The sequence below is a fragment of the Cibotium barometz genome, chromosome 9, assembly GCF_041138505.1.
Source record: "Cibotium barometz isolate CiBa-2024 chromosome 9, ASM4113850v1, whole genome shotgun sequence".
Classification (NCBI taxonomy): Eukaryota; Viridiplantae; Streptophyta; class Polypodiopsida; order Cyatheales; family Cibotiaceae; genus Cibotium; species Cibotium barometz.
In genome coordinates, this window is record NC_141054.1 from 39,952,149 (window position 1) to 39,976,400 (window position 24,252).

Here is a 24,252-nt window from a genome sequence, read left to right on the forward strand (position 1 = left end):
TCGTTTGGGCAGTAGTAGACCAACAAGCTCCACTTCTCCCATCCTTTGAGAAAATATATACACAATTCTCTGTCATTTGGGCAATAGACAACAAGCTCCACCTCTCCCATCCATGATAAACTGATATTGTATCTCGATGTGATTTATGTAAGCATGAAAATTTGGGTTCTTGGCAATCGTCATCAAACTTTGATTGTTACATGGCAACACTATTTCTCCCTTTTGAGCAACACTTTTAACCACTCTGTAGGTTAACATGGTTTCACCCGCTCGACCTACCACCATAGGTGCTTTTCCATCTCACTCACCCGACCTACCATAAGGTGCTTTGTCATCTTACCCACTCAATCAAGCACCTATCTTTATAAGAGGGTGTTGGAACGTATAAATCAGCCTTACCTTGAGCTTAGGAGTTCAAAAGAGTTCTTAGGGGTTTAAAAAGAATAAGCTTAGTTTTGGATTCTCAAAAAATATTAAAGCCCCATATTTTAGGGGTTCAAAAGAGTTCTTAGGGGCTTAAAATATACAATTTTAAGACCTTAAAAGGTCTCTATAAATTAAGGACAAAAGAGCCTTAAATCAAGTGTTAAGTATAAGGACAAGTATGCTAGTGAAGCTAGATTCAAGGGAGATGTTAGACAATTATGGTATGATTAATTGGCTTAGTTGGGATGTTAACAACATGTTCTAGATTAGTAAAATAAAAGAATCAGGCTTAAGTAAAAGGCCCAATTTTTCCTAGAATAAATGAAATTCAAGTATCTTGGTAAAGCATAATGCTATAGGTTATGTTGGGTTATTTGGATATTTCAATTTATATTGTGTTTAAGATACGCTTTAGTGATTATGGTCAGAATTCTCAAACACATTCAAGAGATCAAGTCAAACACATTCAAGAGTTCAATTCAAACACATTCAAGAGATCAATTCAAACACATTGTACAAAAGGTGGTAAAAAAAAGAAGAGAGCCACCCTCTCTTTTTTCAGTTGGTCCAAGGGGTACTGTATGCAAAAAAGAGCACATTTGGGTAGGACATCGCACCCATCTAGCATCCCCAATGGGAGTGAAACATTCTCAATGCCTACATGGAGGCAAGAAGAGGTGGTCCTTTGTGATGGTTCTCACAAAAGGTAGAAAAAGAAGAAGCTAATGGAAGAGGAAAATCTATAGTCACATTTATTCAAACAAGAATCCATCAAGTAAGAATACAATGGCATGTAAAAGAAATCAAGAAGAGAGGGAAGAAGGAGAGCTCACAAGAAGACTATTACAAGGGAATGATTACATAGTGCTTACTATCAAAAATGACTAGGTTGACCAAACTTAAAAATGGATCGGTCTCTATTATTAGTCTTAAGTAGCTATGTACACTAAGTTCGTAGACTTTCCCTATTTGTCATTAAGTGCATTGTAAGTTTGTCATTAAGTGCATTGTAAGTTTGCTTAGTATGTTACAATGTTTTCTTACAAAAGTTAAGTATCCGTTTGCGTGGGTGGGTAAGATGGCGAAGCACCTTGCAGTAACTCGGGCCAACAAAACCATGTTAACCAATGGAGGGATTATAACATCCTAATGTTATGCTTGAGGTGCTAGCTGGAGTTAGCCTTGGTTGCCCTTCGGGCTAGGAGTAGGTATGGATGTCTTGCTTGAGGTGTTGGTTGGGGCTAGCCCTTGGATGACTTCTACATACTTGTCCCCTATATCTTGGTTCGGGTGGATGACTTTTACATATTTGTCTTGCAAGTTATTTGTGAGGCCTGTTGTTTCCTCATGGACCACAGTATCTCACGGCGGGTGGTGTTACATCTCATATGGAGATATTAGTTCTAGCAATGTAGTCCAACATGGTTTCTCCCTCCTCTTGCTTGAGGTTGTATATCTGTGCAATTCGGGTCCATCTAGCTCCACTAGGCAAGAATCCTACTATAAAAGTGTGTCTGAAGACCTCCTAGGGTGGCCTTTTCAAGAAGGTTTGGCCAAGAAGGTTTGGAGACCTAAACCACTGGCCTGCTTTCCCTTTTTTAAGGCAAAGTCCGAATAAGAAAATCTTAGTGGGATCATCAATCCACCCCATGGCCTCACAAATTTAATCAGACTTCCTTAGGTACTGAAAAAGATCTCCAGTTCCATCAAATTTGGTCATCATCCTTCAGATGTGGATTAGCTCCGTTGTGCCCAACTCTATGCCTCTACGTACTATGTTGGTCGTAACTCTGAGCCTCTTGGTGCTATGTTGGTCGCAACTACCCTTCCCATTTCAAATGCCATTCGCATGTCTTTTGCATAATCACATCTTGGTGGAACATAAGGAGGTGGTTGTATAAAACCCTATGTTTCATCGTATGGGATCTCTTACTCTATGTGGGATTGGGTTGCGTCATTCCCCAATGGCACTTGTCCTCAGCTATCCTGGTCTTGAATCTATAGGCTCACTCTACTACCGACTAAGGACACATTCTGTGAATGCTCGTATGCATCCCTTTGTGTTGGAGGTAGTCCCCATTCTTGGCTCTTTACCCTTGCCCGTGTTTCCTATTCATCATGCTCCAAATGGAGAAGAATTCCATATGGTAAAGCCACTTCTATAATGATCTCCTATGTGGAGAGCGGGACTCTGGCTTGTACTACGTGTGCTTGCTATTGTGTGTACGGTGGAACGTTTGACCTTGGTGGTGTAGCAAAAGAGACATGTCATGTTTGTCGCCGTAATTGTGATTTTTGGGCTACTGGTTATGAATTACTTTGGGATAAACCCAGCTCAAGATCGGCACCAAATGTTTGAAACATTGTGGCATCAAACATGGTCTAACCACTTCCAGATCAAGTTTGCATCAAAGATCCTTGGTGTTTCTAGTGCAAGTCAAAAAATGGTTTCAAATATTTTCATTTTTATTCTTCTTTGTTACTGTTCAGCTCACGTTTCGAGGTTCACGTCTCCAAGTTCACACCTCTACAAGCTCACGTATACAAGTTCATCTATTTGGGCTCAGGTCTACAGGTTCATGTCTCTTAGCGCACATGTCCAAGTTCACATGAACTTGGCCCATGTACTTCCCTTGTATGAAATGAGCCTACTTAGGGCATGAAAATCTAGGAACAAGACCTATGATAGGATAAGTGTGCAATTATTTGGGTAATAAGTGTACTTAATTCTCCAATAATGTGAAGGAAAGAATTCTTCTTGGAATTTGTATCTAGTACCAGATTATATAACAAGAAAATCTTCCAAGGACATGGATAGGTGTGTCCGTATAAGTCTTTATAGCAAAAGAAATTAGTCTATACTATATATTAGATATGCCTACCTCTAGACTCATGGCTCTAGGCTCACGTCTATAAGTGTACATGTCTAGACTCATGGCTTACATGTCGAGACTCACGGCTCACATGTCCTCATGCTTGCAGCTCACGTGTCTAGACTCACGTCTTTTTAAGCAAGACTATGGGCTCGCGTCCCCTACCCGAGAGCTGATTTAACTTTATTTTTCATGGTTTTTGAGTTTTTGGACTTCATGGGATGTGATTAATGATCCTAATCTTAGTTAATGATTGTTATACAACTAATTAAGTGTTTTTATTATTTTTTATGGATTTGCATGCTTTAGTCTACCAATTCAAACTATGCATGAACAAATTATGATAAAATATGAAATGCATGAACAAAAATTAATAATCCCATTCTAATTCAACATAATGGATCTCATTACTTATGTTTTTGAAGTGGATTCCACTCCTAATCACTTGCTAAGCTAATCCTTGGATCAAGGCAATAAAATCTAAGCCTCTTGGACTCCAATCTCACACAAATCACCAAAGAACCACAGTTTAGCTCTACCACTAGATAAAAATAGAATGTCCTAATGCAAAAGAAACAATAAAACACAAACAAACACATCCAATGCTCTAAAACATATACATTTTTTGATGATATCCATGCATAGCATTTGGTGTTTACAAACAAGATTATATCATTGTCTTTAGGTGATATATATGTTGTATGACTATGCAAGATCTATGTTAGAGCCACTACGATAAAATAAGACCTCTACACTACAATAGATCCCAAGGGCAATCTGCTCACGAGATACGGGAGTGAAGACAAATTACCACTACATTAGGAGACTTGGGAGTGATGGTGGCTGGAGCTCAAGGTGGTCACATGGTTTAAGCTTTTGCAAGAAATACTTTCCCCTTTGTACAAAACCGTTTAATAAATGGGAACATTGTAAGATTATTATTGTGGTGGTTTATGTTGTGAACTTATGTCAAATGTTGGTAAAACTTCTCTATGTACATATAAGATTTGTTAAATGATTTGTGATGTTTTCTACAAAAGTAGTCAATTATGTGGAGATATTTGTGATGTTTCCTACGAAAGTGTCATGTGGAGTCAATGATGTGGTTTTAAATCAACATGTGTACATTCTCATGTTATCATATGTCAAGTGACCTTGAACAATTACATGGGTATTGCATTGTTTCTTTTCAAAAAATTTGAGGTTTCAATTTTTCAAAACACCAAAAAACCAGTTTCTCTTGCCCTACCAGCAAGTAACCAAAGCAATTTAAGAAGCCACAACTATCATGTTGCAAAGAATATCAAAACATCACAATGAGTGCACTGGTAGACTTCAGATGCTCGACTTCTTTACCCTGTTAACATACTTAGAATGCGTGCACACAACTCTGCAAACTTGCAATAGGACCCTGCTTGCAGGGTCAAATATACAAATTTCCTATTTTCAGGTCGACAACGTAAAAGCCATTTAACATACTTCCCATCAAGGCTGGTCTTGCAAAAGAATGACTCAGGAACGCTAAATAGAACCTTCAAGTTCTTGAATGATATAAGAAACTCTCCTCTTAGAAGCTTGGCCACAAAAATTCTGATCGTCGTACAATTTCTTCACAGTACTGGTATTTCTTCCGGTCATGGCAGAAATTCTCTGCCAAATTGTTGCTAGATTGCCGCATGCATCTGCTGACAAAACTGTAAGAAATAATACATGTAACAAGGCACTTCTGCCTACTTCTGAGTATATAGAGAATGGTTAAGAAATAATACATTTAACAAGGCACTTCTGCCTACTTCTGAATATATAGAGAATGGCCACACCTGATCACAGAAAAACAGTGTGAAAACTTAAAATCTCCAGAGTGCTATCTTCAATCAAAAGAGGTCTTAAGGATTTGACTTCATTGAGTGCTGTCTTGAATCGGAAAATGTCCACCAAAGGATTCGACTTCATTGTTTTCGTAAATGCCGCCATAAAACAACACTCAAAAACAGTGCGCCTGCCGCTACTAATGCAACCTGCACATGCAACAGCCTTTCCACTAATAAACAAACTGAATGCAACAGAAAGAAATGACACAACAGTGCAATGCTTTCTTTTTCACTTCCAAAAATTTTCAGAAGCCTCTTAGCACACTTTTGCCCGAATCAATTAAGTTGCCTAGCAAAGAAGGAAAAGGAAATGATTGTCACCGTGCCCTCTTTGGTCAATCTTTGTTCTGCAGAACAAACTAAAGCCAGCAACTGTTGCAGTTTAGGAAGCTGTGGCATCAAAATGACTGAAGTATGCTGGTTCTTGCATGGTAATGGTAAGATCCTTTGTAGTGCAGCTTGCATGGTAGACGCTGTTAAAATCGATCGTACTGAGTTCCGCCACTCATCTTGCACCTAAAATATTATTTAATTTTTTTAATGCAAGCACAGTAACATAATTCTGCAATCCATCACAGTTCAGAGATATAAACCAGACATTCATATAAAAGTTATTAGTCCTCACACTTCCATTTATATCTTCATAATTACTAAAGTATGTAATCGAAATACATCATATATAAAGTTAATAGAAATTTATTAATTGAATTTAGACACACACACACACACTTTTGCAGAGAGAGAGAGAGAGAGAGAGAGAGAATTCAAAACATAAAATCATCTGCACCTTAGGAGATTTTTCACCTGAAAAGATGCATTCAAGTCGCCTGTGTAAACGCGAGACTGGTATGCACGGAGGAGACGATCCAGCCAGTAGCTATTTTCCTGCACCATAGAAAGAATACAAATTGGATGTAGATAAACTTGACATTTGAAGAAAACAGTAAAACTTTGAAGGTAATGTAGATTGACATGATCTTGCTTTCTTTCTTGAGTTATTGATGGTCAATCAGACTTTCTAGCCGATCTTGCAGAATGTGATTCATGACACTCAAACTGGGTTCCTACAAGGGAGAGGCATTTTTTGACAATATACTCTCCTTTTGGGAGGCAGTGGAATGGGAGCAACCAGCCCTAAGCCATTCTACTACTTGATTTTGAGAAAGCATATGATAGGGTTGAGTGGGGTTTTGTAAAAGCATTATGTGACATTGTATCCCTTAATAAATTTCAGAAAATACTTTTCACCCCCCCCCCCCCCCCCGAAAAAAAAAAAAAAGAAGAAGAAGAAGAAGAAGAAGAGAGAGCTGACTGGGTTTCTGGAAGAAACCCTTAGATCAATGGGATTATCTCAGGATTGGATCAGAGGTGTATCATGCTTGTGAAGTGATATCTTGCTTTCTTTTTTGAGTTATTGATGGTCAATCAGACTTTCTAGCCGATCTTGCAGAATGTGATTCATGACACTCAGACTGGGTTCCTACAAGGGAGAAGCATTTTTGACAATATACTCTCCTTTTGGAAGGCAGTGGAATGGGCCAAAGTGAGCTTAGCCATTCTACTACTTGATTTTGAGAAATCATATGATAGAGTGAGCGGGGTTTTGTAAACGCATTATGTGACATTGTATCCTGCTAAGGGATCATCTTTAATAAATTTCAGAAAATACTTTTCACAAAAAAAAAGGAGCTGACTGGGTTTCTGGAAGGAACCCTTAGATGCATGGGATTCTCTCAGGATTGGATCAGAGGTGTGTCATGCTTGTAAAGTGATGCTCATAGCCGCATATTGGCCAGTGGTGACCCCTGGACACCTTGCTATATCTCATTGTGATAGGGCTATCTGTAAATACCTTCGATCCTTTGCCAGGGTATACGGCTTGAGTCTACCTGATGCACAGAGGAGAAACTTTTGGATTCTAAGCTTGGAGATGTCATTGCTATGTATCTGGGGGGCACCCATATTTTCCTTCGTTCTTTTCGGATTGCCTCAGAGGATTTTTGTTTAACCGAAAGAGCTCTCAACTGGCACAAACATGTTGGTTTTTGGGTTAGTAACTTAGTGAGAGTCAATTGGAGTGCTGAACTTGGATTTACTTAGATTGAGAGAGGCAGCGCTGCAAGATACTTGAATGTCAAGTTGGGATTGATGTATCCCCTTCACAGCAGTTTGAACCAGTTCTCACGAGTATAAGGGAAAAGCTGTGGATTGGATCTCAAGGAAACTGGAGTTAGCCTCTAGAGCCTTAGTAATTAACTGTAACTCCGAGTGGACAAAAGGGATTTCACAAATTCAACCATCTCGTAGCTCGCTGAAGCTCCCGCCTCCACCCTGCACTGCGCGCCCTTCGCCTTCCCTCCCTCGCGTCCCTTCCTTCCGCCCCCCGCCTGCCATCGCCCCTTCTTCTCGCCGTTGCGCCCCCTCCTTCCTCGCTGCTGCGCCTCCCCCCTCCTCGCCATCTCGTCCCCCCCTCCTACCCTCTTCGTCTGTTCCCCCCCCCCCCCCTTCTCGCCTGTTCGCCCCCCCTCCCTTTGTCGCCTGTTCGCCCCCCACCTCTTCGCCTGTTCGCGCCCGCCTCCCTTCAGCAGCGCCCCGCCCCCCCTCCCTTTCGCTTTGTTGCCGCCCCCCCCTCAGGGCTTCTCCTTCGTTTTCGCCCCCTCCCTCCTCTTTCGTGCTGTTTTTCACCCCCAGGGGGTTTTGTTTTTCTTCATTTTCATCAGGTCTTCCGCCTCTTTGTGTGCAGCCCGTTTCTTGCAGGTTTTCCGCTTTCGCCTCGCCTTCGCCTGAGCTTCAGACTCTAATGGAGACTCCTCCCGCCTCGCCTCGGAGGGACTCATCTGCAGCCCCCTCGCCCGCCCCCGAGGACATCCCCATCAGGCTTTCTCTTTCGCTGGAAGAGGAAGCGAGCCTCACCGCAGAGGTGGAACGCCTCCAGGCTCATTCCACCATCTGCCGTATAGTCGGCACTCGCCCCAGCAGAGGGGAGATCAAGGATCTTCTTCAGGCTCGCCTTCTTGCAGATGTGGGCAAGATCCTGGATGTACAGCTCCTGGGCCGGGGCCATTATCAGATCGAGTTCGAGGCCGCCCAGAGCGTTGCCAAGGTCCTTGCCATGAGTCCTCTGGACATCAGGGGTGCTCGGGCTTTCTTCAGACCTTGGCAGCATGGATTTGACCCAGCAACGGCGGAGCAAGGAGAGCGCCTCTTCCATATTACAGTTTGTTTCCCTGGTCTCCGCCGGGAGTATCTCCCGCTCCTCTCCAGGCTCGGAGCATTGGTGGGCTCGGTACTAGAGACGGGCCCCTCAGCAGCTTCAGTGGTGGCCAGAGCAGCTGGGCTACCTTCGGTCAGAGTGTTGGTGTCTGACATCTCCTCCCTTCCTAAGGTCATTCAGCTACCTAGGATAGGGGGGGGGTGGATAGATCAGAGAGTGGAGTTCTTGGGGCTCCCGAACCAGTGCTTCATTTGCAGGCAGGTCGGTCATCTGGCCAAGGCCTGCCCTCGTAGGAGACCTCGACCCTCACCACAACAGCAGGCTACTGATGGCCCGCCCACAGATTCGGCTCGGCAGGCTGCCTCAGGGACACCTGCTCAGGCCACAGAGACCTCGGAGTGGCAGCCTGGACAGGGGCGCCGCCGAGGGGGAGAGCCACAGCAGCACGCCCAGAGACCGCTGCAGCAGCAACCACAGTCTCAGCCTCACTGGGTTCCCGTGCGGAACAGCTTTGCTCCCCTTCAGGAGGAGACCCCTGCAGCGACCGAGGACCAGGAGATGCCAGCTCCCCCTCCTTCACCCCCCCCACCCCCGTCCCCTCCCACCGCCTCGCTTCCACCATCGCCTCCTCCCGCCCCCGCTCCGGTTTCGGCAGCGGCTCCCTCTCCACCTCCCTCGCCTCCCCCTCCTCCCCCTCCGCCCGCCTCACCTTCCCGGGAGACCCTGGCAGTTCCCTGGCGCTCACCTGCAGTCCGGAGAGCGCTGAGCACTGACCTCGCTTGAGCATCACAGAGGAGACCTATGCCGATTAGGGCCTCACGGATTTCATCTATCCGCAGTCGGCTGAGTCGCCTTGGCATTAGACAGCGCTCGGAGGCCTTTGATTATACCTTCACACGGCTTTTTGGAGCAGAGGGCCCCCATGAGCCAGCACCCATTCGAGTTCATGTAGTGATACCTCCGGCCCGCGGGGAGGAGGCACTAGACTCAGCGGTGGCCTTCTCGTTCCCTCTATGTGGACCTTGTGATCGGGAGTGGACTCTAGAGCTCGCTCTCAGCACTTTGAAGACTCAGGCAGTTGAGTTTTCTCACCACATGAGCGATCTGGAGGTGACAGATGTGATAGGCCGACTTTGGGAGTTGGCTCATTTTTTCTTGGATCCCGGGAGTGTGGATACCTCAGGGATTCGGCATTTGGTCGTGCGCATAGTGGCAGACTTGGCACGCGACCCTGGATATGTGAGTATACACGAGGTTTCTCTGTCAGAGCAGGAGGCAGTCGCCATTGGCCACAGCCACTGGCGCCTGATCCGGGATTCTTGCAGTACACCGGTTGGGCAGATTCGCAGCCGTTCGGATGGGGACTACTCTCCATCCAAGCCGCTTGCGAAGGCCCGGCGTACGGCTGAGACAGCATCCACCTCAGCAGGGCATCCATGAGGATCATCTCATGGAATGTACAGGGCCTTGGCGGAGCACACTTTATACGCTATCGAGGTTGCTTGAGGCAGGAGCTTCAGAGATGCCTGGTTGGTGGCAGCATTGACATTTTGATGATGCAGGAGCACCACTTGGGTGAGAGCAGGATCCGGAGATATGGTTCGGTGATGCCTGGTAGATGGGACACTTTTTGGTCTGCAGGGTTTGGTCCTTTGGGTGGACAGGGAGGAGTATGCATGGTTATTGCAGATGTATGGCGGCAGGCCATTGTGGATCGAGGGATCATTGTGCCTGGTAGAGCACAGTATGTCATTCTAAGGATACATGATGAGCTATTGGGTGTGCTCAACATCTATGCGCCCAATCATGCTAGTGCCAGAGCAGAGTTCTGGACTCAGGTTACAGATGCATTGCCAGAGGCCGCACATTGGTGTGTTGGGGGAGACTTCAACATGCTTGAGGACCCGGCAGATAGGGTGGGAGGCAGTCATGTTACAGTGCACGGCACGGAGCTTGCAGCTTGGGTCCGGTTTTGCATGTCACTGAGGATCACTGATGCATGGCAGCATGGGGCTTTCTCTCGGTCTCAGGACAGTCTTAGTTTCTCTCGGTCGGATCGCCGACAGGGAGGGACTAATCTATCACGGATTGATCGCTTTTATGTGGGCGACTGGTTAGGGGAGCGAGGGGGCTCCGTCGGCATTCTCGCTGGCACCTCATTTTCAGATCATGCGCCAGTTATATTGACATTGGAGGAGGGGACACGGGAGCCCAGCTTGCAGTTGAGGATCCCAGAGAGGGTACTTGCAGATCCCAGTCTCGCTGAGGACATTGAGAGGATCTGGCATGATAGTCACTGCTCTGACCAGGATGCAGCGGGCCAGTGTGCCCAGGGACTCATTGATCTTAGCTCTTTTCTACACGCTGCAGCTTTGACACGACTGGGAGAGATTTGCGAGCGGGAGCAACGGCTGAGACGCAGCCTTGCTTCGCTACAGCGCCTTCAGGAGCAGCAGCCTGCATGTGAGTGGGTGGTGTCCCAGCTGAGCCAGGCACGCCAGGAGGTTAGAGAGGTAGAGGAGCAGAGACATGAGTTTTACTATCGTCGTCAGGCCTCTCAGTGGACGCAGCTTGGTGATATAGTGACTGGGGAGTTTTTTGAGATCACTGGACCCCGTCATGCGCGAGCAGGAGTCCGCCAGCTTGGTAGACCGGATGGATCGGTAGCTACTGAGCTCGGGGAGATCAGAGCCATTGCCACTGCATTTTATAGTGACCTGCTTTCAGCGGAGCCAGCCACTGAGGATCGAGATGTTTGCACACAGACTGTGTGGGCCCATGTGCAGAGGAGGGTCACAGACCATATGCGTACAGTTCTAGGTGCGCCTCTGTCAGAGATTGAGCTTGCCGAGGCCTTGAGGGTCCTGCCGCGACATAGTTGCCCAGGGGAGGACGGACTGACGCCGGCCTTTTTTATGCGCTATTGGGACCTTTTGGGGCCAGGCCTCCGCAGGGGCTTTCAGCATGTTTTGGACACTGGGGTGATGCCGCAGAGCTTTTCAGAGGGCTTGATCTATCTTATCCCCAAGGGGAAGGGAGTATCAGATGACATTCGGCATTGGAGGCCTATTACGATCCTCAATACTGTCTACAAGGTCTTAGCAAAGGCCTTGAGTTTGAGGATCCAGCCCTTCCTGGGGGAGTTGATTCATGCTACTCAGACAGGATTTGTCAAGGAGCGCAGTATCCTTGACAACATCTTTACTTTCTGGGAGGCGACAGCCCGAGCTAGATTTCTTGGCGAGGACTTGGTCGTGATGCTTCTCGATTTTGAGAAGGCATACGATAGAGTTGATTGGGGATTCTTAGAGGGCACTATGCTTCGCCTGGGCTTTGAGCCAGGATGGATCAGAGGGGTGGCAGCTCTGTATTCCACAGCTCGCAGCCAGGTGCTGATTGCAGGAGGACGGGGGCGGAGTTTTGAGCTGACCAGATCAGTCCGTCAGGGGTGTCCTCTCGCCCCTTTCCTTTTTCTCTTCTTTGCGGAGGCTATGAGTATGTATTTGACGGCAGAGGAGGTTGGTTTGAGAGGACTTCAGCTCCCAGTCCGGGGGGAGGATTTGCTTGATGCTGAGTTTGCAGACGACACGGGCTTATTTTTGCATGGACAAGAGGCCAATCTTATTCGGGCTGAGCAATCGCTCCAGGTTTTTAGTGCAGCTTCGGGAGCATTGATCAATTGGCGCAAGACAGTGGCCTTTTGGATCAGTAGTGCTCCCACTCGGCATGGAGCCCGGACCCCGGTTTTAGATGGATTCCTCCAGGCACAGCAGTGCGGTATTTGGGATGCCAGATTGGCCTCGATTTGTCACCTGAGCAGCAGATTGCCCCGCTTCTTCTGAGCATTCGGAAGAAGCTATTGTATTGGAGTACAGCTCGACTATCCTTGGCTGGGAGGGTGGTGGTGGCAAATCAGGTGCTGTTAGCGACCATGTGGTACATTACGTCTTGCTGGATTTTCTCGAGCTCTTGCATCAGCCAGGTACAGAGGCTGATCAGGAACTTTCTGTGGTCTGGGCGGGACGGTCAGCCAGCTCGGGCAAAGGTTGCATGTACAGTTATTACACTTCCGCTGGCTCAGGGCGGTTTGGGCATTATAGATCCAGTCGATCAGAGTAGAGCCTTATTGGGGAAGCTTATTGTTCGGGGGTTGCTTCCAGGCGCTGAGCCTTGGAAAGAGCTCCTCTTGCAGCGACTGCAGGCTCGGGCGCCCCCTGCAGGGGGTACTTGGGCGCCAGAGATTCGCTGGATCTTCATAGAGATGAGGAGGACAGGCCTCAGTAGAGGATGGGAGGACAGATTTGCTTTGAGTATCCTGAGAGCTTGGGAGCTGCTGAGACCGGGGCTCTCTCAGCGGCCTCCTCCTTGTGTTGAGGAGCGGGCCAGGCAGCCGCTCATCTGGAGCCCAGCGGTTCGTACGGAGCAGGGTCATATGCTGGGTTCTCGGCCTCGTCTAGCCTGGGGACCTTTAGCGGCAGGCCCAGCTCGTAGTTTTGGAGACTGGCAGGCTTTCTGCAGTCTACCAGAGGAGATCCAGGTGGAGAGGCTGAGTCACTTCAGAGGGGGGTTGATTATGAGGGATGATATTCAGGAGGCACTCACAGAGGAGTGGTTCACACCTCTCGAGCCAGTGGCCCCACGGTGGATGGGAGCCTTTACACAGTTGGAGATCCTGATTGCTGTCAGAGCTAGCACTGAGGATGGCAGATGCCTCTACTATGAGATTCAGGATGAGGGCAGACTCCAGAGAGTGGAGGTGGAGTCGCCTTTGGTTGCAGAGTAAACCTTTCAGAGGATTCGGGTAGTGGCTGCCGCTTCTCGGAAGTGGCATATTGACCCCGACCCTGCTGATGTGCTCCCGGATTGGCGCATATGGGCGTATGCAGCGCGCCCCTTGGCCCAGCTACAGTGGGACCCCGGGGAGTACGAGTGGCATGATCCTTATGCATCCCTTGAGGCCACAGAGATCACCTTTTTCCAGTATACTGTTCGGCTGGGACGGCATATTTTGACGGCGAGGAGGACGGTTTCTCCAGCGGCAGCGGGGCATTGGCGATTGCAGGGACTCTCACAGGAGTTCCTGGAGGATTTCTGGGCTCGGCTCTGGGCTAGTCGGCAGGCCCGCAGGATCTCGGCTTTTCAGTGGCTGGTCGCCCACAGGGGCTCAGCAGTTGGCACTTGGCTTGTTTACAGCGGTCTTCCGGCGGCCTGCGTCCGATGCGGCCACCCTATGGAGACACAGAGACATTGCCTTTGGGACTGCCCTCAGGCACAGCAGATTTGGCTGCGGATGCTGCGTATTCTGGCCCCCCTCTCTCCAGAGGGTATGTTTACGTGGGGTGCCGCTGCTTGGTCGACTTCGTCAGGGCCTGCTATGGGCTATGAGATGGAGCAGGGCAGTCAGGCCATCAGATTTATTAGGGGCCAGCCTCGCCTGGTTCCGGCACCGGATTTCTCGTCCGCCAGCTGGACACAGGAGAGGGATTTACGATGGGAGCTCCTCAGCAGCCTCACCATCTGGTTCACCTGGAGGGCCCGGTGCTTTACGGCCTTTGAGGGGAGATTGGAGCCACCAGCAGAGACTGTTCGGGGGATTTGGCAGGAGTTGATCCACACCCTACGAGGACAGTACGACCGCATCCGGGAGACTCGGATGAGGCGATCTTACGGCGCCAGGCCTTTCACACCACTTGGCGCTGTGGCCCGTTCTACACCTTACACACGGGATCCCCCCGTTGGCACTACAGGCCACCTGTTTGGCTCTTTCCCCCCCCCCCCCCCTATTGTATGATTTAGCCGCTCAGTTCTTTATACTGATGCTTGTATTTTGCAGCACCTAGGGAGAGTCTCCCGGGCTGCCATGATGTTTCGCTGCTCTTCTCTCTCTTAGGAGCAGGAGAGATCTTTTGTAGCCCTACGGGCGTTTTTATATAACTAATGAAAGGATCTTTTCTCGAAAAAAAAAAAAGGGATTTCACAAAACACTGGACCATTAATGCAATTAAGCACTTAAATTGGTTACAGACAAACATATATGCCACTTACTTCCACAAAACTGTAGATGAGAGATGTGCAACATCTAACACCACATAGAGGCCAGAATGGGCCGCGACCCTCCCTTGGAGTATTTTATTACCCGAGGAGAAAAGTATCAAGTACAAGCTTTGGAGGAGCACACACTAGATTTATCCACATAAAACCATAAATAATTCATATACATAGGCTGTTATCAAAAAAAGCCCCATGAAAATGCCAAGAATATGTATATTCCGTGTGGATACCGGCCAACATGGCTTATCCAATAGCCCATATAGCTGTCCATAAATCCATATGGCTGAATCGTAAGCCCATAAAGCCATCCATAAACCAATAAGGCTCATCCATAGACCCATAAAGCTGTCCATAAGTCAATTTGACTGAGATACAATACCCCATAGCAATAGCAATTGCCCAAAGGCTCAATTTCATGCCCAATTGTTGTAGCAAGTGTCCAATAGCTGCCCATATATAACCAATTAAAAAAACAAAAGCCCAATGGCTGGAAATCATAATACAATAATCAGATACCCTTGCCTTCAATATTTCTTCATGATAGAACAACCATCGAGAGAGAGAGAGAGAGAGAGAGAGAAAGAGAGCAGCCAACATTAGGGCAGCCTATAGAGGTGGTAGAGAGCCCGCTCAAATGAAGAGACAGAGCTCCAATTTATAGATTTGGGGCTCTCATGAGCTAGGATGGCAAGTAAGAGCTATAACGACAAGTGTAGAGAGGAGGTGACAAGCGTGAGGCCACTTGTCTCACTTTGATCCACTACCCTACTACACGTCCCAATTTAAGAGATGGTCCCCTCCATAAACTTCATCTCTAAAAATATATCCACTCGAAGACATTCTGTCAAAGGTGCTTTGGCAAAGCCCCCCATTTGCTTAGCTTAGGGACGAAATGACACAAACGAAATTTCCATTGGGGGTTGTTCAAAAATAGTAATCCTCCTAGATTTTGGGAGTCTATTCCTTTGCATTCCACCTCGTTAGAAATGTATGTGAACACCATGTAGAAACATGTTTCAATGCTAGACCTCTCCCAAATCCTCGGGAGCTCGCCATACAATGCTTTTCACTTGACACTTGAACTCCAACGCCCATTTCTGTGTCCAAGAAACCATCTCGGGCACCTGGACCAAGCTTCAAGCACTAGTATTGGATAATCCCCCATTCCAAAGCTTGTACAGTAATGCATATTTGGGCGTCTTGGAATCCACCAAACCCCTTTTCACACTGGAAATGTCCAGGCCAGTGACATTAACCAAGTACTGCTTGCCTCAGCCTGGTATATCTTCTCCTGTAGTGCTTCTCACGAGGATGCATCAGTCAGCTTCAGAGACTAGTCTGCAACTTTCTTTGGTCCGGTTTGAATAGCACAGTGGATGCTCAAGTCAGAGTTGCATGGGAGACTATTGTTCGTTTCACTGAGTATTATAGATCCACATATCCAGTGCAAAGACCTGTTTTGCAAGCTAGTGGTCAAAGGCTTTCTTCCAAGCACTGAGCCAAGGAAGAATTCTCTCTCTCAAATCTCCAGATGTATGCCTCGTGGGGGTGGAGACTAGATGCCCAACATACATTTCATCTTCACAGAGGCAGACTATAGAGCACCTTCATCTCCCCTAATGCCAGCTATTTCCAGATCTTGGAGTGGAATGGCACCTTTCTTGAGACAAAGGATCCTGGTATCAGAGGATGAGCTAGACAGACATAACAGTATGTGGAATGATTTCATTAGAGATGAATGTGGTCATCCTTTTGGTGCCTCTGGTTATATGCAATGGCTAGGCTGGGAGAGATGCACACCAACAGTCACGCATTGGAAGACTCTTCGAAGTCTTACCATGGATCAGAAAGATGCCTCTACCTAGCAACTCAGGGGGAATCACAGACAGATTGAGCAAATTGATGCAACTATCCCCATGAGTGGCTCGCTGGCACATTACATGATGAGTATCACCCCAGATGGCCAGGTGCTTTTTCCAGGACAGGTGTACCACTACAGGTATTAGCCATGTCGGACCAGGAGCAGAAGGGAGACTGCATACTCTATAATATCCTGGACACACACACACACACACAAAAAAAAAAAAAAAACAGACTTTCTAGCTAGTACCTGCTGGCCATTTTCAAACGTCCGCTTTTCCAGTTCTAGAATTGTTGCCACATCTTCATCTTTGGGTCCTCTCTCTTGAAGAGCTGTTACTTCATCAAGAGCAAAATCAACCTACAAGAACCACTTTCTTGTTAGAGAAAGCTAATCATCAAAGATTTAACAAAGCTACCATGCAAAAAAATTGAAGACCCTACCAGCTTCCAGGAGCTTTCTGGATCACATGAAAAACTTATAGCAATATCACCACGCACATTGCTGACTCTTGAAGGTTTGTTTCCACCCAGAAAAACAGTAACAGAAGCAGAATACACCTGCATATTTGACATAGTTCATCATGAGATCCAATGTTTGGGCTCATGAAGATTGGTGGAAGTTTAGTGGCTTCAATATTTTTATTAAAAGAATTACCTGGCCATGCTTGAATCGAAGAATTTGCATTATTCGGGTCTCCAGAAGTTTACAGATGAAGCCAGTGAGGTGCACTTCTTCCATCTTTTGGCAAACAGAAACGTATTATTGTTACTAAACAAAAAAAAGCAAAAGATCTCTCTCTCTCTCTCTCTCTCTCTCTCTCTCTCTCTCTCTCTCTCATGACGAGATTTCCATGGACACTTTTGTATCACACCATAAACGAGAAGAGTGATAGGGAGTAAAGAAGACAGAGACGCTTCCCGACCAGAAAGCAAAGTTACCACTAATGGTATAATCGGGATGGATAGGCTCTTTCAAGGTCACCCACACAGTTCAGAGAGCACTTGTGTATGTGACGCGCGCGAACGTGTGTGACACAGCAGCAGCTGGCAAGTAACTTTCAACCCTATCTACGTTCCCATGATGGCAGTGAGAGAGTTTTGATTTGTTCTATTTTATTTTCCGTTCCATGATGAGATATGAAATGGACAATATTGTATCACTTTGGTCTCATAGGCCCATTGGGTCTTTTAGTAGACGCTTAATCTCTCTCTCTCTCTCTCTCTCTCTCTCTCTCTCTCTCTCTCTCTCTCTCCGCTGATGCTCTCCTCTCATGTTTCGTGTTTCATGCTCCTGGTATTCCATGATGACATTTCCATGGACAGTTTTGTATCACTCCAATGAAATAGATTTGATTTGTTTTATTTTTCGTTCCATGATGAGATATGCCATAAACATTTTTGTATCACTTTGGTCTCATAAGCCCATTGGGTATTTAGTAGACTCTCTCTCTCTCTCTCTCTCTCTCTCTCTCTCTCTCTCTCTCTCAGAGATGATTGTTTATCATCCTAGGGTTTTCATTAATCTTTTGCTTGTGCCTAAGTGCACCCCGAAGTGCATTGTAATGACTGAGGTACCGGTTTTTGGTCCCATATGCCTTCAAGGCATTCCGTGGACATTAATATGACTTTCTTTCTTTCTCTCTCACAACGGGGGAGATGACAAGGAGCATTACCTGTTCAAATGCCCATCCTACTATGAGATCCAAGGGAGATTCCATTGTCCTTTCTGGGATGGATTCCACCCTCTCACGGGTCATACTGTACGAGGATCAGAGATGTTTGGGCATGTATTTACTGGAGCTTTATCGTCGCAAAGATGTCATGCTGAGGCAGCACTCTAACAGATAGAGCCAGCAAGACCCTTCTGAGACCTCCATTACAGATTTTTTTGGTGCACACCCGTCCGCTTCAGAGGCTGCCATCCAGACACGTGATCCTCCAGCCCCAAACATCCGGGGTCACCAAAGAGAGCTAGATCCATTCTGAGGGCCAAAAGTCCCTGAACCCAAGTATCCCAACCTTCTACCCATCAACTACAAATCCAAGATATTCTTTGATGACATGGAGAGCTCCCATCTCAGATGAGACATATTACTACAGCCCTCTGATCTGCGTTCGAGGAGGATGGCATCATTAGCTGAGTCTTGCTACACTAGACATAATGTATCAGCCATCTGCAGCGTAGTGAGAGCGTATGCGTCCTTGGCTCGCATGGAGAGGCAGTGTTTCCAGGCTCACTTTCAGGAACCCTGGACCAATGTATGGCTGGCTTTTTGACACCTTGGTATGCCCCGCAGCACTTTATGGGGCCCCCTTTTGGGGACCAAACTTGGGAGATGAGGGGTGGAAGAAGATAGAGAGGCTGTAGATCATGATGTTGTCCTGCATGATTCAAGCAAACAGTCCATCCCTATAACACACCTATAATACAGAGCAGTAGTTCAGGATTCCGTGTGCTGAATGTGTGATTCCGTGCACTTTTTTCTTTCTATCCGTAGCACACAGGCACAAGTGTTCTACAGTACCGCATAAAAATGTTTTGGCAAAGTTTGGGGTAGCACCCCTCGTGCCAGATGCCTTATTCTAGACAACCACATATACCCATAGCCTACACACACTAGAGGATGACAGCCTCCCCCAACTAGCCTTGGAGTCCTTGATGCAGCTGGACCGAGAGGGACATCACCGATCATGGAATTCCCAGACTTCTCGGTGGTTCGCCCGATACAAACTTCATATGGGGCAACTCCCTCCCTTTCAGTACAGCCTCACCTCCTTATCTTCCACACTCTCTCAGCAAGAGATTAACCACCTCAAAGCAGGAAGAGTCCTCACAGCCACACATAAATGAGGTGCAAATCAGTAAACATGCCATCCTTTGATGCTCAGCATACTATGAGATTAGGGGCCGCTTCCACGTGCCTATTCAGAAAAGGATTTTGGTCCTCTTCGTCGTTGAGTCATAGAACCTGGGGACCAAAGGCATGTGGCACTCTTTCAAGAGACACAAAGACCAACTCATGAAGGGACAAAGGACGCAAGAAGAACTGAGCCCATCTTAGGCAATCCTTACATCTTTCTTCCAGAGCATTGGACAGTGCCAAGATCTCGAGAAGGAGACAGAAGTGCACCTCTCATAGAGAAATTGCAGCCACAGGGTATTCCCATCCTCACATCCAAAAGCCTAGCTGCTGCTAGACGCCCTCAGATGACGAGTCACGACATGCAGAAAACATCAAAGCCCAGTTTGATTCCAAAATTGAATTGCCTCACCAACCTTAACAAAGCATGATAAATTTGTAAATTACATGGAAACCAAGAAGACACCAATGAACAATGAATGCATGATATGTCAAAGACTGATAAGATTGCAGAACTGTCTCACCAGCATTGATGCAGCATATAAAAAGAAAAAATTCACAAGATGGCATACCACATTTGGACCCTTTAATTCCACTGGAAATGTTATTTGAACTGAACATTGTGCCTCTATCATATGTCGCCGAACCTCCTCTCTGCCACATAAAACAATTACGTCTGTTCAGAAATGTGGATTCACACTAATGAACACATAAAACAATTACATCTGTTCAGAAATGTGGATTCACACCAATACCAACACAGCCATAACTTGTACAAGTGTCAATTGAAACCACCTTACCTTACAACACCAGCTGGGAAAGTAAATGGAAGACCTTTCAACTCATCTCTTTGGAAGTGCATTATTGGCTCTTCTGCCTTTGGTATCCCTCCCTGTCCAAATGAAGTCCATTAGAGAATATTTCATGAACATTCATGTCATCAAGCCATGTTTACAGGTTGCTTGCAAATATTGAAAAGGCTTGTGAAGCAACGAGTCTGATACCAGGTACTGAAGTATCAGAGGTAAAGCAGTTTGAGGGTTAACATTTCCCACTATAGCTACAGTAAAGGTAGATGGATCTTTGAAGCAGTAATCAAAATATTGACAAGCCTTCTTAGGATCAATTTTTTTCAGCTCTTTTACTGTCACTGGCTGCAAGAAGAACAAGCACAATTAACAAGTGAAAAGGGGGGGGGGGGTGTGGGTGGGTGCGTGTACAGATCTTACTTGATAATTTACCTTAAAATAGTAGGAGTCTCCATAGTTCAGCTCTCGCACACGATTTGCAAAGGCTGTGAACGGATCCCTTTCTTGTGCCAATATAGCCTCCTTTGTCATTTGCATTACCAACTGGACTTCTTCATCGCCTGGTATGACGCTGGTGATGAAGAGCTGGTATACAAGCTGCAGACAGAATACAAGCATACACAACCTTAGGCTGATTTCATAAGAAGTATAAAGGAGCACCAAACATTGACTCCTTCCACAAAATACTACATCTGAAGGCATGCGAATTAATGCTGGCATGCATATGCAATCTTCTGATTTACAACAGAATAGTGTGACATTATGAAAATGTAACTGCAATCAACCTGAAGTGCTGTCTCGAGATCAGAAGGAGAGCAGTCTCCTGAAAATGTGCGCATATAGGCTCCCACTTTCATCCCAACCTCTGCCCTTTTTCCAGCCAGCATATCCAAAAGCATTGATGGTTTATGCCCAAAGACACCTATCTCACCAGCAATTGTAGAGCCCATTGAACAAGAGAGGAAGTCACTCTCTGAAACTTCTGACAGACCCCCATAAGAAAAACCGCTAAAAAGGACCTATAAAAAGCAACATGTCAAGAGTATTGGTCTGACTTTGAAAGTATATCAATTGACAATAGCATGTTAACCCTTCAGCTTTAAGGCCATGATCTAAACAACACAACCATGAGTATAAGTATAAATACCCACCTGGTCATCAAGAAAATCTGTACATTTGTAGCATACTCGCATTCCATTGCTGAGAATTAATTCTGTAGACCCAAACTCTGGAAAATCTGATTGTGATAAAACGCATCTGCATGAAAGCTAGCAATGAGAGGCTGTAAATGGTATTTTATTCAGGCCAGGTTCATAAGATGGAAGTCATGTTTGAAATGGCAATCGTAAATTGGCTGAAAATTAAGTGTACCCTAGAAATTGGACTCACAAAAGCCAGCCAAGGCTTTTTTTGCACACAGCTGTTCAGTATCCAGATGGGCACGCTAGACATGTCTAAACCGACTTATCCACCAAAAAAATTCAAATAAATGCAGCCAGAGGCCAGGCTGCCGATAGGCAGCTTCTCCTCTGCCAAAAGACCTGGTAAAGTTGCCATATGGCTCAGCTCAGTAGGGCTATCACACTCAGTTACACACACTTTGAGTCTACATGCTGTGTTTCTAGCTTGTCTACTATAAAACATGCAGATCAGAATCTCTAAATTATCAAAAGACTGCCCACATTCAGAAAATGCACTAACAAGATTGTTGAACAATTGCAAATGAATGAACAGTTCAAAGCCTCACCCAGGAAAAGGTTTATTCTCCACTATTTCTTCTGGTATTTGCTCCTCATCCCACTGCAAGATTTCGCCAGCATCTTCAAAAGCCTGAACTTTAGAAACGATTGCCTTCAAATCTTCAGGTGTTGCACGCGCACGTGGCTCTACTGTCTTTATCACACAGCTACAGGTTGTGCGATAATTTTCAGCAATCTTCGAAACTTCTGCTGCTGTTATTTCTGTCAAAAACACAGATCTACTGTCAAAAAGCAACGATAAAAAAGCATGCACAACTAGTAATGTAAGCTATTGTCTGACCACATGAAGAGCTCCAAGATAAACTTGTACTCACGAGGTAAGAGAGTTTTTTGGAGCTGTGCTTCATACTCAATGCCAACAACAGGTTCACCACGCAAGAAGTGCTACAGAAACAAACAAGTGAATTTATAGGAGGTTATGAGTTGCCATCCAAAATCTGGATAAAAAAGTGCAGAAAAGATTTACCCTATAGAACATCCGCCTCAACACATGTAAGTAAGGATTTCATTAGAGAACATCAAAGAATGAACAAGTAAAATGATCATTTTCTTTTCTTTTCTTTTTTTGTAATACATTATATTACTAGTGAGAAACCTCCAAGTGGAGGAGAAAACCCACAATCACAATACAGAAAACATGTGGTAAGTTTTTTTTTTCAACTGGCATTTGGCCCCAGATTCTCCCATAGTTACCAAATTTCACCATCCTAGACAACTGCCCGTAGGCGCTTATTTATCCACCCATAGGTGATGCCGCTTCCTCGGGGGTTTTGAACCCAACACCTCTTGGTCCTAGGCAAACACATTCACCACTTGAGCTATCACCTCATTGGCAAAACATGTGCTAAGTTACAAGCCCAACTGTCCAACTTTGGGACAGCTAACATTCAAAAGCAATCAAATAACACTTGTAGCTAGTGCAAGGGAAGATCTCCAAGGTCAAAGAATCCCGAAGAGAAAATAAGGGATCTCCTAAAGAAAGCAAAGCATGGAATATCTTCTGTGGCAAAGATCAATTGATTCCTGGCACGATAAATAGGCCATAGGGCCCAAAATCTAGTCCATGCAATGAAAGTATCAAATTCTGGCAAAGTGAGGGAAATGTTGCCAAATAGCCAAAAAAATTTACCAAAAGATCTGCCCACAAATCTCACACGAAGGTGTCCTGAAATGATGTCAATGCTAGCTCTAGTTACTGTTTACAATGTTGTTTATGATGACGATCCCAAGTGCCCGTAGATCTTACTCATGGTGGTACAATGCTGGTCAATGATGACAGATGCTAGACATCTAGTTATGATTACAATTCACTTAGGATAGAGAGGTGACCACAGGCGGGCTAGCCTTGGCTGCTCTAGGAAGCCACCTATGCCTTTTGTAACATCAAGGCTATACAACAATCCCAAAAAGTCCAAAAGATTCAAATTTCGAGGGACAACCCAAGCAAAGAGCCCTTGACTCAACATAAAATAGAATTTAGAAATAAAGGGAGAATCTCTCCTTGATGACCAATATGCTGATGAAGATCTTCTTGATGTAGCTTGTAATGTCGGTGTAGATCTTGATCTTCTTTATGTTGATCTAGATCTTGATGTTGATATAGCCCTTGGTCTTCTTCATCCTTGATTTCATTGTGTAATGAAATCCATGTAGGCAAAGATGGATCATATTCTACAGAACAAAAACAAAAAGTTCTGTGAAGAAGATAGATTGGTTTCGCTGAAGCTTCCGCTCCCCCCCCCTGCTCGCGCTGCTGCCTGCACGCCCTCCCCCCTTCCCGCCCTCGAGTCTATCCCCCCCCCCCCCCGCCCTTGCGTTTGCTCTCCCCCCCCCCCCCCCCCCCCCCCCCCGCCTGGTTCTCTTGCGACCCCCGCCCCAACGCTGTAGCGCCCGCCGCCCACTGCTCCTCTCCTTCGAGCCCCCCTCCCTTCTTCAGCGCCCCGCCCTCCCTCCGCTAGCCTCCGCCCTCTCTTCCCCCCCACCCCCCTTTCGCGTTGCTCCCCCCCCCCCCCCCCCCCCCCCCCCCCCGCGCGGGTTTTTTCTTCGCCGCCGCCTTACCCCCCCCTCCCTTTCTTTCTGCTTTTTTCCGTCCCCTGGGGTTTTTTGCCTTCCGCCTTCCCCTTTCGCCCTTTGTGTACAGCTCGGTTCTTCCAAGACTCTCCGCATTCGCTCCGCCTTCGACTTAGCTTCAGACTCTAATGGAGGCTCCTCCTGCCCCACCTCAGGGGGACTCTTCCGCAGCCCCCTCGCCCGCCCCTGAGGATACCCCCATCAGGCTTTCTCTTTCGCCAGAAGAGGAAGCGAGCCTCGCCGCAGAGATGGAACGCCTCCAGGCACATTCCACCATCTGCCGTATAGTCGGCACTCGCCCCAGCAAAGGGGAGATCCGGGATCTTCTCCAGGCCCGCCTTCTTGCAAATGTGGGTAAGATCCTGGACGTTCAATTACTGGGCCATGGACACTACCAGATTGAGTTCCAGACAGCTCAGAGCGTGGCCCAGGTCCTAGCCATGAGTCCCCTTGA

At 46.6% G+C, this 24,252-nt stretch overlaps 1 protein-coding gene across 10 annotated transcripts in view; it reads right to left on the bottom strand.

Annotated features, from left to right (window-relative positions):
* Nucleotides 1-4,567: 4,567 nt before the first annotated feature.
* LOC147635574 (zinc protease PQQL-like) overlaps nt 4,568-24,252 on the bottom strand; it is a 64,776-nt gene continuing 45,091 nt past the window's right edge. For 3 of the 10 annotated variants that reach the window (XM_086802924.1, XM_086802925.1, XM_086802927.1), the window contains 14 exons: nt 22,043-22,112; nt 21,716-21,929; nt 21,120-21,225; nt 20,754-20,987; nt 20,401-20,565; nt 20,164-20,313; nt 19,960-20,051; nt 19,732-19,813; nt 16,954-17,037; nt 16,740-16,856; nt 16,546-16,656; nt 5,975-6,055; nt 5,492-5,686; nt 4,568-5,317 (listed from right to left, as the gene is read on the bottom strand). In XM_086802924.1, coding sequence (XP_086659050.1) covers nt 5,249-5,317; nt 5,492-5,686; nt 5,975-6,055; nt 16,546-16,656; nt 16,740-16,856; nt 16,954-17,037; nt 19,732-19,813; nt 19,960-20,051; nt 20,164-20,313; nt 20,401-20,565; nt 20,754-20,987; nt 21,120-21,225; nt 21,716-21,929; nt 22,043-22,112 — 1,770 coding nt within the window. In that variant the 3' untranslated portion in view covers nt 4,568-5,248. The remainder of the gene's footprint in view (nt 5,318-5,491; nt 5,687-5,974; nt 6,056-16,545; nt 16,657-16,739; nt 16,857-16,953; nt 17,038-19,731; nt 19,814-19,959; nt 20,052-20,163; nt 20,314-20,400; nt 20,566-20,753; nt 20,988-21,119; nt 21,226-21,715; nt 21,930-22,042; nt 22,113-24,252) is intronic. The other 7 variants (XR_015266673.1, XR_015266675.1, XR_015266672.1 and 4 more) reach the window with 4 other exon arrangements.